This window comes from Chiloscyllium punctatum, chromosome 17 (genome assembly GCF_047496795.1).
Source record: "Chiloscyllium punctatum isolate Juve2018m chromosome 17, sChiPun1.3, whole genome shotgun sequence".
NCBI classification, from domain to species: Eukaryota; Metazoa; Chordata; class Chondrichthyes; order Orectolobiformes; family Hemiscylliidae; genus Chiloscyllium; species Chiloscyllium punctatum.
The window spans coordinates 74862008-74878724 of NC_092755.1; the positions used below are offsets into that span (position 1 = coordinate 74862008).

Sequence of the window (16717 nt, forward strand, 5' to 3'; positions counted from 1 at the left end):
CCCCGCGTCATCGCCGTGCAGACGTCACGAACGTTTTTAAAACGGCGTGATGACGTCAGGTGCGATGGCGTCATGCAAACACTCAACGCCGCCTCTTAAAATTAATTTTTAATTAATACACGTTACAGTCGGTGAAACCCAGTGACTTACTTATAAATAAAATTTGCCAAAGATTGTCCCATCAGCCGTCAGGAAGCGGATACTGATGATTGGTTGTTTAATGGTCGCCCACGGTAATGGAGTTAACCGTTTCTTTATGCATCGTTATGAGACTCTTGTCCATCAGCGTTATTGAGGGTAACCTGCTCGCTGACGATAACCTGACTGACAGTGCGGCTTCATGGCCGTTCAATTCTAGCTCTGGCAATACCACCAACTTCAATTCGTGGACAGATTTAACAACAACGTTGTCAACGGTAACGCAAAGCGGGGTTCCGCCACCAGCAGGTACACTGCCAAATCTTCAAATAAACGGTAGGTTTATGTTCCTGTGTTGCTTGGCTATATTTAAAGGCGAGATGGTTTTTTTTCTTAAAGACCGCAGAATAAGCGTCAGCAGGAACAGAACTTGTGTTCGCAAAGAACAAAAGAATTAACCTTGGAAAATGACTCAGTTCGATAAACGCGAAACGCCGATTTTCCTGCTCCTCGGATGCTGCCTGACCTGCTGTACTTTTCCAGCACCACTCTAATCTTGACTCAGTTCGATAATCAATAATCCTTTCCATGAGTGATCTTCCCTCAGCCAGTTTTTGTTAATTTCATCAATGGTTGGCACCTTCTGCTTTCATGGTCAGAGCAGGAAAACAAATAGCACGTCCACTGCACCCAGAATGAAAATGGGAGAAGGGTGTTTGTTTTGTGCATTTGTGGTTATGTCCCAATATCTAGACCAGGAGACCAGGTTCAAGTCCAAACTGCTCCATTGCTGTTCGGTAACATCTCTAGGCAGGTTGATTAAGAAAACATCATCTATAAGCGTAAATGGTCCAGAAGACCCTGGTTTATGTACCAACTGCTCTAGATATATCATAACTTGACAGCCAGAACAGGAATGAAATCTGTGCTCTTGTTTTTTTTCTGAACGATATACCTATCCTTCCCAGAATCAGTGTTGATACTTCACACATCAATATCCGTTTCAAATTAATTAGTAAATAGAGTCATAGTGTGGTACAGCATGGAAACAGGCTCTTTGGTCCACTTGTCCATGCCAACCTGATAAAATAAATTAATCTAGACCCATTTGCCAGCATTTGCCCATATACTCTAAATCCCTCCTATTCATGTACCCATCTACATGCCTTTTAAATGTTGTAATTGTACCTGCCTCCACCACTTCCTCTGACAGCTCATCCCATACAGGGTTAAAATAAGGACTGCAGATGCTGGAGATCAGAGTCGAAGAGTGTGGTGCTGGAAAAGCACAGCCAGTCAGGTAGCATTCAAGGAGCAGGAGAATCGATATTTCAGGCATAAGCCCTTCATTAGGAATGAGGCTTGTGGCCCAAGGGGGCTGAGAGATAAATGGGAGGGGGTGGGGCTGGTAGCTAGGGATGCGATAGGTAGATGAAATTGTTGGTGAAAGTGATAGATTAGATTCCCTACAGTGTGGCAACAGGCCCTTCGGCCCAACAAGTCCACACTGACCCTCCGAAGAGTAACCCACCCAGACCCATTTCCCTCTGACTAGTGCACTTAACATTATGGGCAATGTAGCATAGCCAATTCACCTAACCTGCACATCTTTGGACTGTGGGAGGAAACCGGAGCACCCGGAGAAAACCCATGCAGACACGAGGAGAATGTGCAAACTCCACACAGACAGTTGCCCGAGGCTGGAATCGAACCTGGGACCCTGGTGCTGTGAGGCAGCAGTGCTAACCACTGAGTCACTGTGCCACCCAGTAGAGGAGAGTGGAGGTGAGAAGGAAGATGGAAGATGAGCAAATGGTGAAATCCACATTGATCCCGTATGGCTGGAGGGTCCCAAGGGTGGAAGATGAGGTGGAACACAGGGGTGGGGTGGGAAATATATCCCCTGGTGGTGGGGTCTGTTGATAGGTGGCAGAAATGGTGGAGGATAATGCAATGTATCTGGAGTTTGATGGGATGGAAGGTGAGAGCGAGGAAGGTTATATTTTTCTACCCATCCCTATCTGCGTTCCAGAAAGACCATTTCCTTCACGACTCCCTTGTTAGATCCATGCCTGCCACCAACCCACTCCATTCACGGCACCTTCCCCTGCCACTGCAAGAAGTGCAAACCCTGTGCCCAAACCTCCCCCCTTACCTCTGTCCAAGTCCCCTAAGGATTCTTCCACATTAAAACAGAGATTTATCTGTATTTTCACACGTCATCTACTGTGTCCGTTGCTCCTAATATGGTCTCTACATCGGGGAGAGAGGACGCTAACTTGCAGAATGTTTCAGAGAACATCTCTGGGACACACACGAAATAACCCCACCGCCCTGTGGCCGAATACTTTAACTTCCCCTCCCACTCCACCAAGGACATACAAGTCTGAGGCCTCCTCCACTGCCAAAACCTAACCACCCAACATCTGGAGGAAGAACGCCTCATCTTCCGCCTTAGGACCCTCCAGCCACACGGGATCATTGTGGATTTCACTAGTTTCCTCATCTTCCATCTTCCTTCCTACCTCCACCCTCTTCTCCAGCCTATCACCTTCACCCCCAACTTCATCTACCTATTGCATTCCATGGAAAAAAAACTTTGTCTGTTCATTCTATCCACTCCCCTCATAATTTTATGAATCTCTAACAGATGACCCGTCAGTCTCTGACACTCCAAGGAAAACAGTCCCAGCCTCTTCAGCCACTCCCTATAGCTCAGACCTTTCAATCCTGGCAACATCCTTGTAAATCCTTTCTGAACCCTTTCAAATTTAAATATTAAGAAATGTTACATGATAGCATTTATGCCTCTCATAAGGGGATCATAATTTTTTTAAAAAATGACTTCTGGAACATGAGTATATATTTTGGCTGATGTTTCAGTGTATTACTGAGGGAGCTCTGCATTGTAAGTAAAATGGACCAGGCCAGACCCCCTCAAAACAGCCCAGACCCTAACTTCGCTCGTTATTTTAAGCAGGTGTAGAGTGGATATTCCAGGAGTGATGCAGCTGGCCCAACCACTTCATTTTAAACAAAACAATTTATTTGCAAGATTAGCAAATACAACACAAACAAAAGAGAATAGAATATAGAATAACATAACCTGTCCAAAAACCCAACAGATTATCCCAACTTAATGATGCTGTTTCAGATTCCTGCAACAATCCCCATAAACACCCCTTGGCCAGAAAAGGTAAAATCAACACAGAGTCTTATAGGAGAGATGTCAGAGAGAGAGAGATGGCAGAGAGATTCAGCAGGGAACACCTTCTTCCATGTAGTTGTTTCTTTGACCAGAAACCTCAAAAAAACTTACTGCTTGCTCTGAGCAGCCAGACTGCTAAAGCCAAACCAAACTAGAGAAAAGCTGAGCTGGGAGAACTGGCCACTCCCCTTTCATTGTACAAGTGTATTTTTTTTAACTTGAAAGCCTTTTTCTTGAGGCAGTATCTGTTACTATAATTAAATTGGCCCTAAAACCCATCCAAACCAGACATCTCAGCAACTCTGCCTTGTATAACACTTTTGGGGAAAAAAAATGGAATAACACAACCTTGTTAAAGGAGCAGCATCATCAGTAAGATATGCAGTTTTTTTTATTGATCAGTCAATATATCCATCATTAACTCCTCCAGAAATGATGAATTAGCAATGTATCTCATTGTTTTTTTTAAATTTTATGATCACTTTGATACATTTTTGCTCTTTCAGTTCATTCTTTATGTGTTTGCGACTTACTGGTGGAACATTGTGACATAAATTGCTGCTGTGATCCAGACTGTAGACAATCTGATCGTTCTACTTTTACAACCTGTGATATTGAGATTGTCACGTAAGTTAAACTGAGAAATCGAGTAATTTATGCATTACAAGAACTTTAATAGATTTGATATGATAGCACATTTACTTAGATCCAGTAAATTGAGATTTTCTTAAATTGTAACTATAATCCTTTTTTATTGTTCACTGATTTTAGTAATGTTTGATTTCTAGTATATTATTTTGCAGTTACCTGCTATAAACTGACTAAGACCACCAACGAAAGTGCCTGTGTATCATTGTTTAAGTATTCACTCTCATTATCAAATATCTATTTCTTTCCTGTTCCTCTCCATTTTATGTACCTCAGAACCTCTCCTTTTCATACCAGTAATCTTCACTTTTCTTCCTGTCACTCATAAAATATGAAAATTCCCTCCAAGCCACTCACCATTCTGACTTGAAAACATATCTCCATTCCTTCAGTATCACTGGGCCAGAATTCTGAAGTTCTCTCCCTAACATCATTGTAGATCTACCAATAGCATGTGAACTGCAGTGGTTCAAGAAGGCAACTCCCAACACGCTCAAGGGTATCTAGGGAGGGGAAATAAATACTAGCACAGCCAGTTACAACCACATCCCACAAGTTAATGAAAAACTCCTTTCCTATTTCAGTTTTCTGCAAAAACCCTAATCCATACCTTTGTTACCTCTGGACTTGAGCTATTCCAATTCGTTTCCAACTCACCTCCCATAGTTGACCCTTTGAAAGATTTGATGTCAGCAAAAACTCCACCTGGTCCCTAGCTCATACAGCATCCCATTTACCCATTGCCTGTGTTTGCTGATCTATACTGGATCTGGTTAAATAATCGAGGAGATTTCTGAAGAAGGGCTGATGCCCAAAACATCGATTCTCCTGTTCCTTGGATGCTGCGCTTTTCCAGCAACACATTTTCAGCTCTGGTTAAATAATGCTTAGATTTAAAAATTCTCCGTGTTTTCAAATTGCTATGTGGTTTCACCAAAATCCCACCTTCATTCATACTATCTTGTCTTTGCTAGCCCTCTGAAAGAGCAATTTACTTAGTATTTCTCTCCACCCTTTTTCCAATTGCACTACATTTGGTTTTCTTTTTCATGATCCAATTCTCTTTTGAAAGCCTCAACTGACTTTGCCTTCAGCCAATTCAGAGCTAATGTATTCCTGATCTTAATTATTTAATATAGAAAAAAGATTTTCCTTATGTTGCTGTTATTTATTTTGCCAATTGCCTTAAATCCGGGTTCTTTGGTTCTCAATCCTTCCATCCCATTTACTATCGACTGTCCAGACCCCTCCTAACTTTGAATGGGCAAAAAAGATGGAGTATAAGGTGGAAAAATGTGAACTTGTCTACTTTGGCACTTAGAATCAGAGGGAAAGGTCTCCACTCGTTGCAGTTGTACCCAGCACACAGAAAGATGGTTGTGGTTGTTGGAGGTCAGTCATCTCAGCTTCAAGACATCTCAACAAGAGTTTCTTGGGGTACTGTCCGAGCCCAACCGTCTTCATCAATAACCTTCCCTCTATCATAAAGTCAAAAGTGTGGATGTTTGCCAATGATTGCACAATGTTCGGAACCATTTGCAATGACTTGGATACTGATGAGTTCATGTTGAAATGAGAGAAGGCCTGGACAATGTCCAGGGTTGGACTGAAAAGTGGCAAATATTCATACCATATAAATGCTAGACAATGACTTTCTCCAATAATCGACAGTCTAACCACTGCCCCTTGTTATTTAATGGTATTATCATTACTGAAACCCCCACTATCAACGTCCTTAAGGTTGCCATTGATTAGGACTGAACTGGACTCGCTATGATTAGATTACTTACAGTGTGGAAACAGGCTCTTCGGCGCAACAAGTCCACACCAACACTCCAAAGAGCAACCCACCCAGACCCATTCCCCTACATTTAGAGAGGATAGAACTGTTTTCCTTAGGAAGATAAGAAACAGTTGAGAGGAGATTTGATTGAGATGCTATATTCAACTTACAAACTCAAGAATTAGGATCATGGAAATGCCATTTTGTCCCTCCGGCCTGCAAGATCAGCCAAAATATTCAATGACCAAGCATCCAATACTTTCTCAGGAACAGGATCCAAAAGACACTCAACTCTCAAACCAAAAGAAGAAAAATATCTTCCTCATGTCAGTTTTATATTAGAGGACCCTGATTTTTAAACAATGTACACTAGTTGTTCTAATCTTTCCAAAAAAGGGAAATCATCCTTTCGACATTCACCCTGACAAGCCCTCTCAGGATCCTATATGCCTCAACAAGAACACCTCTCATTCTTTAAAACTTGAATGGGTACAGATACAGCCTGTTCAATCTTTCCTTTTAAGATAATCGAACATCCTAGTTATCAGAAGCATGAACATTCTCTGAACTGCCACTAATGCATTTACATCCTCTCATAAATTCCAAAATTCCATATTTTCAGCCGTCTTTTATTTTAACCTTAACGCCTTCTTCGTCTCCAGCTTTTTCTTTCTTTATGGTTTCTTTAAAACCCACCTCTTTGATCTAAAAGTTAAAATACTCCTAAAAATGTCCTTTTTTGGCAATGTCAGTTTTCAATCTAATCCTACTCTTGCAACTTCTTGAGACGTTTTTCCATTTTAATGGAAAATAAGTGCATGTTGTAACTGAACCTCTATCAAATTACACTGTTGTACATTTTACAGTTAAAATGTCCAAGTTGACTATGTAACACATAGAAAATGGCTCTTAAAATATTAGCTACATTTGCTCACAGACAAAAATAGACAAATAATGTGATTATGTTGTGTTTTTAACTTGGATGTTCTGCATTCTAACCTTTATTGTTGGTTTACATGCTCAGATTTCATGCTATCTTTTGAAGGGTTTACAAGCCCTGAGTTGCAGACCATCTCATGATCAGTTTATCCATAGCTGTTAGAATGATTTATGCAGTATTGTGGTTCTGCAAAGCAAAACAGGGAAGATCTCATTTCTTCAATTTCCTCAAAGTGGAAATATTTGACAGTTTTCAGTAACTAGCAGCCTGCCAGAGATCTGGAATATTATATCAGAGAATGGTTGAAATTGGATGTTGTAACAGGCTACAACTCAAACTCTGGATTTACCTTGTGAAGCCTCAACGCCTACCTCCCCCGAACCATGACCCCACATCCGAACATCAAAGCCATCGTTGCCAGGACTGTCACCACCTTCATTACCTCCGGAGATCTTCCCCCTCCTCCCCACTGCCTCCAATCTTGTAGTCTCCTAACCAGGGACAGTCAGTTTCCCTCTCCTTACTAAAATCCACAAACCAGACTGCCAAGATAGGCCTATTGTATAAGCCTGATCCTCCCTCATTGAGCTCATTTCCTCCTACCTTGACTCCATCCTCTCTCTCCTTGTCCAGTCTCTGCCCACCCACATCCGTGATTACTCTGATGCCCTCTGCCATATTGACAACTTCCAGTTCCTTGGCCCCAATTGCCTCCTCTTCACCATGGATGTCCAATCCCTCTTTACCTCGACTCCCCATTCGGGTGATCTGAGAGCTCTCGGTTTCTTCCTCAATCAGAGGCCTGAGTAATCCCCTTCCCACCACTCTCCTCTGCTTGGCTGACCCTGGTTCTCTCACTGAGCAATTTCTCCTTTAATTCATCCTACCTCTGCCAAGTCAAAGAAATGGCTGTGGGCACCCACATGGATCCCAGTTCTACCTGCCTCTTTATGGGGTGTGTAGAACAATCCTTGTTTCAGTCTTACTTTGGCCCCCTCCTACAGCTCTTTATTATTGGCCCATCAATAACTGTTTCAGTGCCGTTTCATGTACAAAATAGACTTTGAAAAATTTGTTCAATTTGCGAACAGTTTTCACCCCTCTATAAGTCATAGCATAATAGAGATGTACAGCATGGAAACAGACTCTTTGGTCCAACCCGTCCATGCCAGCCAGATATCCCAACCCAATCTAGTCCCACGAGCGAGCACCTGGCCCATATCCCTCCAAACTTTTCCTATTCATATACCCATCCAAATGCCTCCACCACTTCCTCTGGCAGCTCATTCCATACAGGCACCACCCTCAGTGAAAATGTTGCCCCTTAGGTCTCTTTTATATCTTTCGCCTCTCACCCTAAACCTATGTCTTCTTGTTCTGGACTCCCCGACCCCAGGGAAAAGACTTTGTCTATTTATCCTATCCATACCCCTCATAATTTTGTAAACCTCTATAAGGTCACCCCTCAGCCTCCGATGCTCCAGGGAAAACAACTCCAGCCTCTCCTTCTAGCTCAAATCCTCCAACCCTGGCAATATCCTTGTAAATCTTTTTGGAACCCGTTCAAGTGTAACAACATCTTTCCGATAGGAAGGAGACCAGAATTGCACGCAGTATTCCAAAAGTGGCCTAACCAATGTCCTGTATAGCTGCAACATGACCTCCCAACTCTGGTACTCAATACTCTGACCAATAAAGGAAAGCATACCAAATGCCTTCTTCACTATCCTGTCTACGTGCGACATCTACATAGTCCATCTCCAACACTGCCCTTCCTTTCCTTGACCTCTCCATCTCAATAAACTGTTCTCTGCCATACATTACAAAGCCACTGACTCCCATAGCTACCTTCACTACAACTCATCACACCCCACATCTTGCAAGGATTCCAGTTCCTTCACCTGTGTCGTGTCTGTTCAGATGATGCCACCTTCCAAAACAATGTTGCTGACATAACTTCCTTCTTCCATAACTATGATTTCCCCTCCATTGTGGTTGGCAGGGCTCTTAACCACATCTGACATATTAGTCCTGCTTCTGCCTTTGCCTTTTCCCATCACTCACAACAGTTTGTGCGGATCCCCCTTGTCTTCACTTTTCATCCCACCAGCCTCCACGATAAAAGGATCATTCTACAGCACTTCAGACAGCTCCAGCGGAATGCCACCACCAGATACATCTTCCCCACACTCCCTCTGTCTGCGTTCTACAAGGACTGTTTCCTCTGGGACACCCTCGTCCATTCCTTGACCACAAACACCAACCTCTCCCTTCCCATGTAACTGCAGCAGGTGCAACACCTGCCCCTACACCTCATCTTTGCTCACCATCCAAGGGTGTAAACAGTCTTTGCAGATGAAGCAGCATTTCACTGTACCTCCTCTAATTTAGTGTATTGCATTCATTGCACCCAGAGTGGCCTACTCTACATTGGAGAAACCAAATGCAGACTGGTTGACTGCTTTGCAGAACATCTCTGGTCTATGCGCGAGCAGGACCCCAACCTTCCCGTAGCTGGTCAATTTATCACAGCATCCTGTTCACATGTCCACTTATCTGTCCTTGTTGTGCTGCAGTGCTTCAGCAAATCACAGCACAAATATGAGAAACAACATCTCATCTTCAGGCTAGATACTTTACAACCTTATGAACTTAATATTGGTTCACACCTTCAGATTGTGAACCCACTCCCATTCCTCTCCTTTCTTTTAGCTTTACTTGTTACATTCTCTATCACCAAGTTACCTCTCTCTTCCCCCCCATTCCAATGGGACTGTCTGTCATTTCCAGTTTGGCAGTTAGACACACCATTGTTCTGCCATTCTCGCATTCCGATCACTTAATCTGCACCATCAGCATCCTTTCTCCCCTAGCATTCCACCCCCCCACCATTATGTAAATGTTGGCCCCTCCATACTTCACATGAGCTTTGATGAAAACTCATCTAGACTCGAAACTTTAGCTGTCTGTCCATGCTGCCTGACCTGCTGTGATTTCCAGCATTTTTGTTTTCGGTCTGGAGTTTTGGTAGTCTTGTGGTTTATTATTTGTTGTATTTTCTAACATGATTTTGAAGTTTTCTCACTGTTACTTGCATTATCAACACATACAAATGTAATTTTTGCTTATTTTTGTTTTCTATTTGTTCCTTAGAGTATTAAAACAGAAATTTGTAATCTTTCAATGTATGAACATTTCTTGAACTTCATGCAGGGGTGACAATAAGCTTTGCAATCAAGAAGCAGCAATGTATACTTTGGATTGGAATAAATCTGTATCCTTGATCAACCCCAGCATATTTTGTATTATGACAAATAATTGTAAGTGTAATATAAGACCTCATATAATCTATTTTCTTTACATGTTTATTTTGTATGCATTGTAAGACTATTTAAATTCAAAATGAAACTATAATAATTATTAAATATATATCTAACCACATAACATTTGAATTCCTTGTGTGACAATAAAATAGAACCAATCATGCACTCGTCTAACACCGAAGCACTGACAATACATCTTTTTAAAAATATCATTCAGAGAATGTGGACCTCTTGGCTTGACAATCCCCAATTGCCCTTTAGAAGGCGATGGTGAACTGCCTTTGTGAATTTCTGCTGTCCACTTGGTGTAGAAAGACACATAGTGCTGTTGGGTAGTAAGTTCTAGGATTTGATCCAGTAACCATGAAGGAATAGTGATTTATTTCCGAGGTAGGATGGTCAGTGGCTTGGACGGGAATGAGTTGATCTTGCAGGTGTCCTCCCATATCTGCTGCCCTCATCCTTCTGGATGGCATTGGTTGTAGGTTGGAAAGGTGTTTAAGAAGCCTTGGTGAATTTCTGCTTTGTAACTTGCAGAAACTACTCTCTGCTACTGTGTGTTGGTAGTGGAAGGAATGAATGTTTGTGGATGTGATGGCATTTGACATGGTTGTTGCAATGACACTTGTGTGATATGAATATTACGTGCTAGTTGTTGCCTGGATATTGTCCAGATCTTGCTGCATTTGGACATGGACTGCTTCAATATCTAAGGAGTGCGAATGGAGCTGGAATTTGTGGAAGCATTTCCTCTTCTGACCTTATGAGATAATATAGGTATTTGATGGGCTGAGGCCGCAACCTTGAGGAATTTCTAAAGAAAATGTCCTGGAACTGAGTTGACTGACTTCCAACAACCAGAACCATCGTTCTCCAATCTAGGTATAATTCCAATCAGCGAAGAGTTTTCTTCTGATTCCCTTTCATCCTAATTTTGTTAGGTCTCCTGGATGCCACATTCTGTCAAAAGTGGCCCTGATGTCATGGGAAGTCATTCTCAACCCCTCTCTGCAATTCAGCTGTTATGTTCATGTTTGAACCAACATTATAATGAGGTCAGAAGATGAGTGTCCCTGAAAACTGAACCCAGTGAGCAAGTTATGACTGAGCTAGTGCTGCTTGATAGCACTATTGATGATCCCTTCCATCGCTTTACTGATGATCAAGAGCAGACAAATGGGCTGATCATGTCTGGATTTGATTTGTTCTTTTTGTTGTACTGTACAAGAAATACCTGGGCAATGTTCTACATTGTCAGATACATGCCAGTGTTGTATCTGTATTAAAACAGCTTGGCTAGAAATGCAGCAAGTTTTGGAGCATAGATCTGCAATACTGGTGCCAATCTGTTGTCAGAGAATGTAACCTCTGCAGTATCCAGTACCTTCAGCCTTTTTCCTTGATGACATATGGAATGAATTACGTTGACTGGTGATGAGCATTTGTACTGCATGTACCTCCAGAGGAGGCCGAGATGGATCATCCACTGGACACTTTTGGCTGAGGATTATTGTAAATGCTTCACTCTTTGGCTTGCTACGAATTTCCAAAAATCTCATTTCTAAATTTTCTCATTTCTGAAAGTGAGACACTTGATGGAATTTATCATTTAACAGTTTTATTTGGAGCTCTTTTGCTCAATCTAACCAATTGAAGGGGAATAATTTTTCAACAATTTGTAAATTTCAATTTCTGTACGAATTATAACATGCCTCCATCTTTTGAAGTTCTGGTTTCTGCTGGAGTGCAACTCCATTGATGAAACCGCTCCATTGATGAAACAGCTATATATACTGTTATAGCATCCATTGATGCTAATATACCTGTGCTTTAGCCACTCAGTTTTCTTCTCATGTCAGCATGAACAATAAGCAATGGTATATAATAGTATGTACTCATTTGGGAGTTACACATGCACACTTTATGGAACTGTCTCCAAATGCAAAAAAATCCTTACAGTCAAATCCTTACAAACAAAATTCAAAAAAGCCAAACGTCATGTCTCTTCAATGAGTATTCTGGCTGAGATGAGTGAAGAAAGCACAAACCTGATACAAAAATTGGTACTTCCCTAATCTCTGTGAATAAGTATTTCACACCAGACATTGCATTTATTCACTTAGGACTGGAAAATATTGCATTGGATTTCTTTTAATTCAAATCATGCACTTCTCTGTACATTTCCTGTTACTTGATAAGACTGCATCAAATAGAAGGTCTGGTATATTTTTCAATGTTAATGTGAACCAGAAAAATCAACACCACAAAATATATAACTTTTTATCCCAGGCTCAAATAAAACTGATCACACCCAAGTAATAATTTGTTTTTGTAAAAGAGCAATACATGTTAGCATTTTAATTGGACCATATCAGAAAGTTTCTTTCCAATGTGCAATATATTTTGATAAATGGCTGTTTGTTTTCAAGCATTTATTCAAATTGTTTTTGTCTTTTTTAATCCTCAGATAAAGCAGGATCTTTTTTTGCCCCAGAAGTGCCAACCACTCATAATTTTGACAGATTAATGAAACAATTTGGTGGTTCTTCCTTCAGTACATCAAATTCACCGACTACAAGTACACCCAAGTCAACAGCAAGAGGCTATCAGGTAGTAATTATAAATGGATGTGTTCGCATTTGTCAGCACAGTAGTCTCCAATTTTTGAGTTCTATATTAAGGTTTTGGCTATTTGATTCAGACATTTTACAATGTTTTTAAAATAGATTCCTTAAAATTCCTGACTTGTTTATTAGATTGTTTTGATTTTGATGAAAATTTATAATAACGGGTTCTGATACCACTGTTATTTAAATTAATAAAGAACCAAGTTAATGGGAAAAATTCCTGGAGGTTCCAACCCAAAAGGCTCTGTGGGAGTACCTTCAAAACTTGGACTGCAGCAGTTTAAGTAAGTAGGTCACCACCATTTTCCCAAAGGCAATAGGGGAAAGGTGATAAATGTTTGTCTTGCCAGTTGTACTCACGTACTGTGAATGAATAAAAGGAGAAACTGAGATTCTTCTTTTAGAAGAGCAAGTTGAGTGAAAGAAGATTGAGTAAAGATGTTCAAAATCTCTGGTTTCTTAGTGTAGATAGAGACAACCAGCGAGTGGGCTGAGAACCAGAGTGGAGACATTTATGGTGTCAGGAAATAGAGTCAAAGACAACATGATTTTTTTTTTAACTTAGCAATTGTTTAGGATCTGCCTGAGAATATGGTGGAGGCCGATTTACTGTGTCTTTTAAAGAGAGCAGAGTTTAGAAATGGTTGCCCAAAATTGCAAGAAGTTACAGAGAATTGTGAATGCAGCTCAGTCTGTCCGCAAACCAACCTTCCATCCATTGACTCCGTCTATATTTCCCACTGCCTCGGGAAAGCAGTCAATATAATCAAAGACCCCTCCCACCCCGGTTATATTGTCTTGTATCCTCTTCCATTGGGCAGAAGATACAAAAGTTTGAAAACACATACCAAAACATTCAAGAAAAGCTTCTTCCATGCTGTTACCAGACTTTTGAACAGACCTCTCATATATTAAAGTTGATCTTTCTCTGCACCTTTTCTACAGTATATAGGGGAACCTCGATTATCTGAACATGATGGGTGGGTACTAATTCGTTCGGATAATCAATTATTCGGTTAATCGATTTAAAAGTCTTTCCTCTGGGGCTTGGAGTTTTTAAAGTCTGCTGCTCGTTCAGGAGTCTGCAGAAGCGATATCCCGCCCCTGAGCAACACTACCCCCCCCCCCCCCCCCCCCCCGGTCCACCCAGCCCCAACCCCATCAAACACTGCCCCCCCCACCCCCAACACTGGAGTCCCCACCCCCAAACCTGTCAAACACTGCTCCCGCCCCCAACACCGGTGCCCCCCTGCCCCCAACCCCGTCGAACACCGCCCCCTGCCCTCAATACCAGCTCCCCCACCTCCAACCCCGTGCAACATCCCCCCCGCCCCTGACCCCGTCGAACACTGTCCCCCTCCCCCAACACTGCCCCTCCCCAACCCTATCGAACACTGCCCGCCCCCCCAACTCCGCCAACAATGCCCCCAACCCCATACACAGCTGCCCCCTCTCCAGGGCAGCTGCACTGGACACCAACAACAAGACTGCTGCTGCCTTTGTGGGGTAAATCTCCAAATAGTGGATGCACACACACGCACACACACATATACAACTTTTTACTGCAACTTTTTGACAGTTTCCACGTTTCCCTTGTACAGGACAATGTTGGAGTGACCTCTGCGGAAGGGTGGGTTTACGGTACACCCCTGTGTAGAACTCCAGGGAAAGTGTGAGGGGAGAGAGAGAGAGAGAGAGAGAAAGAGGGGCTAGACAGTCATTTGGAGATTCCTGTTTAATCACTGTAAACAAAGGACACGATCACTGTTGGAAACACGTCTTTGATGTAATGTTTCTATTGGGGCCTTGAGATCTCCTTCGGATAATCCGATTTTCGGATAATTGGTATTCGGATAATCGAGGTTCCTCTTTATATTCAGCATTCTGTTCTATTGCTCTGAGGTACTTATGTAAGGTTTGATTTGCCTGTATAGTACACAAAACAATATTTGTCACATATACTGGGATACAGTGAAAATAACAAATCAAATCCAAGTACAGTAAACTTTGTTTGACAGGACCCTTATGAAATGGCACTCTCAATAAACTGACAAAAATTATATGCCTAAAGTAAAGCAAAATTTATTATTCTGTACAATTATTATAGTTTTTAATTTATTTACCTCCATCTAAATTACTTATATTCAATCAAATGGCCATGTGAAATATCAACAGAACATTCAATGTTGAGTAAATATTTCCTCAAATACTGCGATCTACTGCAATATCCAATTAGTTGGTTGAGGGTACAAGTGAGAAGGCTCTCTACCGGTTAATATTATTTAAAGGCAGCACCAGGGACCCAGGTTCAATTCCCACCTCGGGTGACTGTCTGTGTGGAGTTTGCGCATTCTCCCTATGTTTCGTGGGTTTGCTCTGGTTTCCTCCCACAGTCCAAAGGTGTGCAGGTCAGGTGAATTGGCCATGCTAAATTGTCCGTGCTAAATTGTCCATAGTGTTCAGGGTAAATGTAGCGGAATGGGTCTGGGTGGGTTACTCTTCAGACGGTCGGTGTGGACTTGTTGGACTGAAGGGCCTGTTTCCATACTGTAAGGAATCTTAAAAAAAAGTAAAATTGCATTATTGTTTCAGTGATTTAAACTGTAATTAAGGTATAACCGGGATATGTATACCTCCTGTGTTACGTTTCTATTACTTAGTGTGCATTTTTACATTGATTATGTAGATCTCTTGATTATCCAGAATATTTGATCAACTAGCACATTCCTGGTCCCATAGGTAACAGTTAATAAAATGTTTGCTGTATTTATTTCAATTAACTTGTACCTCCCTTGGCTTCACATTCTGTGTGGACAGGCAGCACTGAGAAACCCTTGTATTTATGCTCTTTGAAAATCATGAATCAGCTCTGCTAAAACAGCACAAGCTGCTTGCTAGCTTATTAACCAGTTTATGGCTGCTCTCATGGAACTTTTTAAGCCTTGTAGAAACTTAATTAACTTTACATGGTAACTTGCCTTTTTTTAAACAGTATTTTTAAAAATCAGTTGGTTAGTTAATTAGTCAATGGATGATTTTATGGTTGAATAAGTTCATTTCATTTTGCGTTTAAAGATTTTATCTCATTGTTAGAGTGCTTTTCCTCATTCACTAGACCTAAGCGGCCCTTATTTATATGTACATAAAATTATAGATTGATTCAGGAATGGAAATAATCTAAAGAAAGAAATTGAAGATCTAAGCTTTCAGGAGACTTTTTAAAAGGGTGAGAGATCTAGCTAGATAGGGTCATAGAGATATACAGCAATGAAACAGACCCTTTGGTCCAACTCGTTCATGCTGACCAGATATCCTAAATAAATCTTGTCCCAATTGCCAACATTTGGCCCATATCCCGCTAAACCCTTCCTTTTCATATACACATCCAGACGCCTTTCAAATGTTGTGATCATACCAGCCTCCACCACTTCCTCTGGCACCACCCTCTGCATGAAAACGTTGCCCCTCATGTCCCTTTTAAATCTTTCCCCTCTCATTCTAAACCTATGCCCTCTAGTTTTGGACTCCGCCACCCTGAGGAAAAGACCTTGTTTATTTACTCTATCCATGCCCCTCGTGTTTTTATAAACTTCTATAACGTCACTCCTCAGTCTCCGATGCTCCAGGGAAAACAGCCCCAGGCTATTCAACCTCTCCCTATAGCTCAAACCTTCCAACCCTGGCAATATCCTTCAAAATCTTTTCTGAACTTTCGAGTTTCACATCATCCTTCGTTTAGCAGGAATAACAGAATTGCACGCAATATTCCAAAAGTGGCCAAACCAATGTCCTGTACGACTGCAACATGACCTCCCAACTCTTGTACTCATCAATGCACTGGCTAGGCAAGCATACCAAACGCCTTCTTCACTATCCTACCTACCTGTAACTCCACATTCAAAGAACAATAAATCTGCACTCCAAGGTCTCTTTATTCAGCAACACTGCCCAGGACCTTACCATTAAGTATAAGTTCTGTACTGATATGCCTTTCCAAAATGCAGCACCTGACATTTACCTAAATTAAACTTTATTTGTCACTCTTCAGCC

At 41.6% G+C, this 16717-nt stretch overlaps 2 protein-coding genes across 4 annotated transcripts in view; one reads left to right on the plus strand and one right to left on the minus strand.

The window, feature by feature from the left end:
- Positions 1-52: 52 nt before the first annotated feature.
- LOC140487995 (tectonic-1-like) overlaps positions 53-16717 on the plus strand; it is a 32458-nt gene continuing 15793 nt past the window's right edge. The window contains exons 1-4 of the mRNA XM_072587508.1: positions 53-474; positions 3853-3973; positions 9931-10037; positions 12508-12650. Of these exons, the coding sequence (XP_072443609.1) occupies positions 237-474; positions 3853-3973; positions 9931-10037; positions 12508-12650 (609 nt within the window). The 5' untranslated portion in view covers positions 53-236. The remainder of the gene's footprint in view (positions 475-3852; positions 3974-9930; positions 10038-12507; positions 12651-16717) is intronic.
- The window catches only part of hvcn1 (hydrogen voltage-gated channel 1), a 34359-nt gene continuing 31908 nt past the window's right edge, over positions 14267-16717 (minus strand). The window contains exon 6 of one of the 3 annotated variants that reach the window (XM_072587510.1): positions 14267-14593. In XM_072587510.1, the coding sequence (XP_072443611.1) occupies positions 14429-14593 (165 nt within the window). In that variant the 3' untranslated portion in view covers positions 14267-14428. The remainder of the gene's footprint in view (positions 14594-16717) is intronic. The other 2 variants (XM_072587509.1, XM_072587512.1) reach the window with 2 other exon arrangements.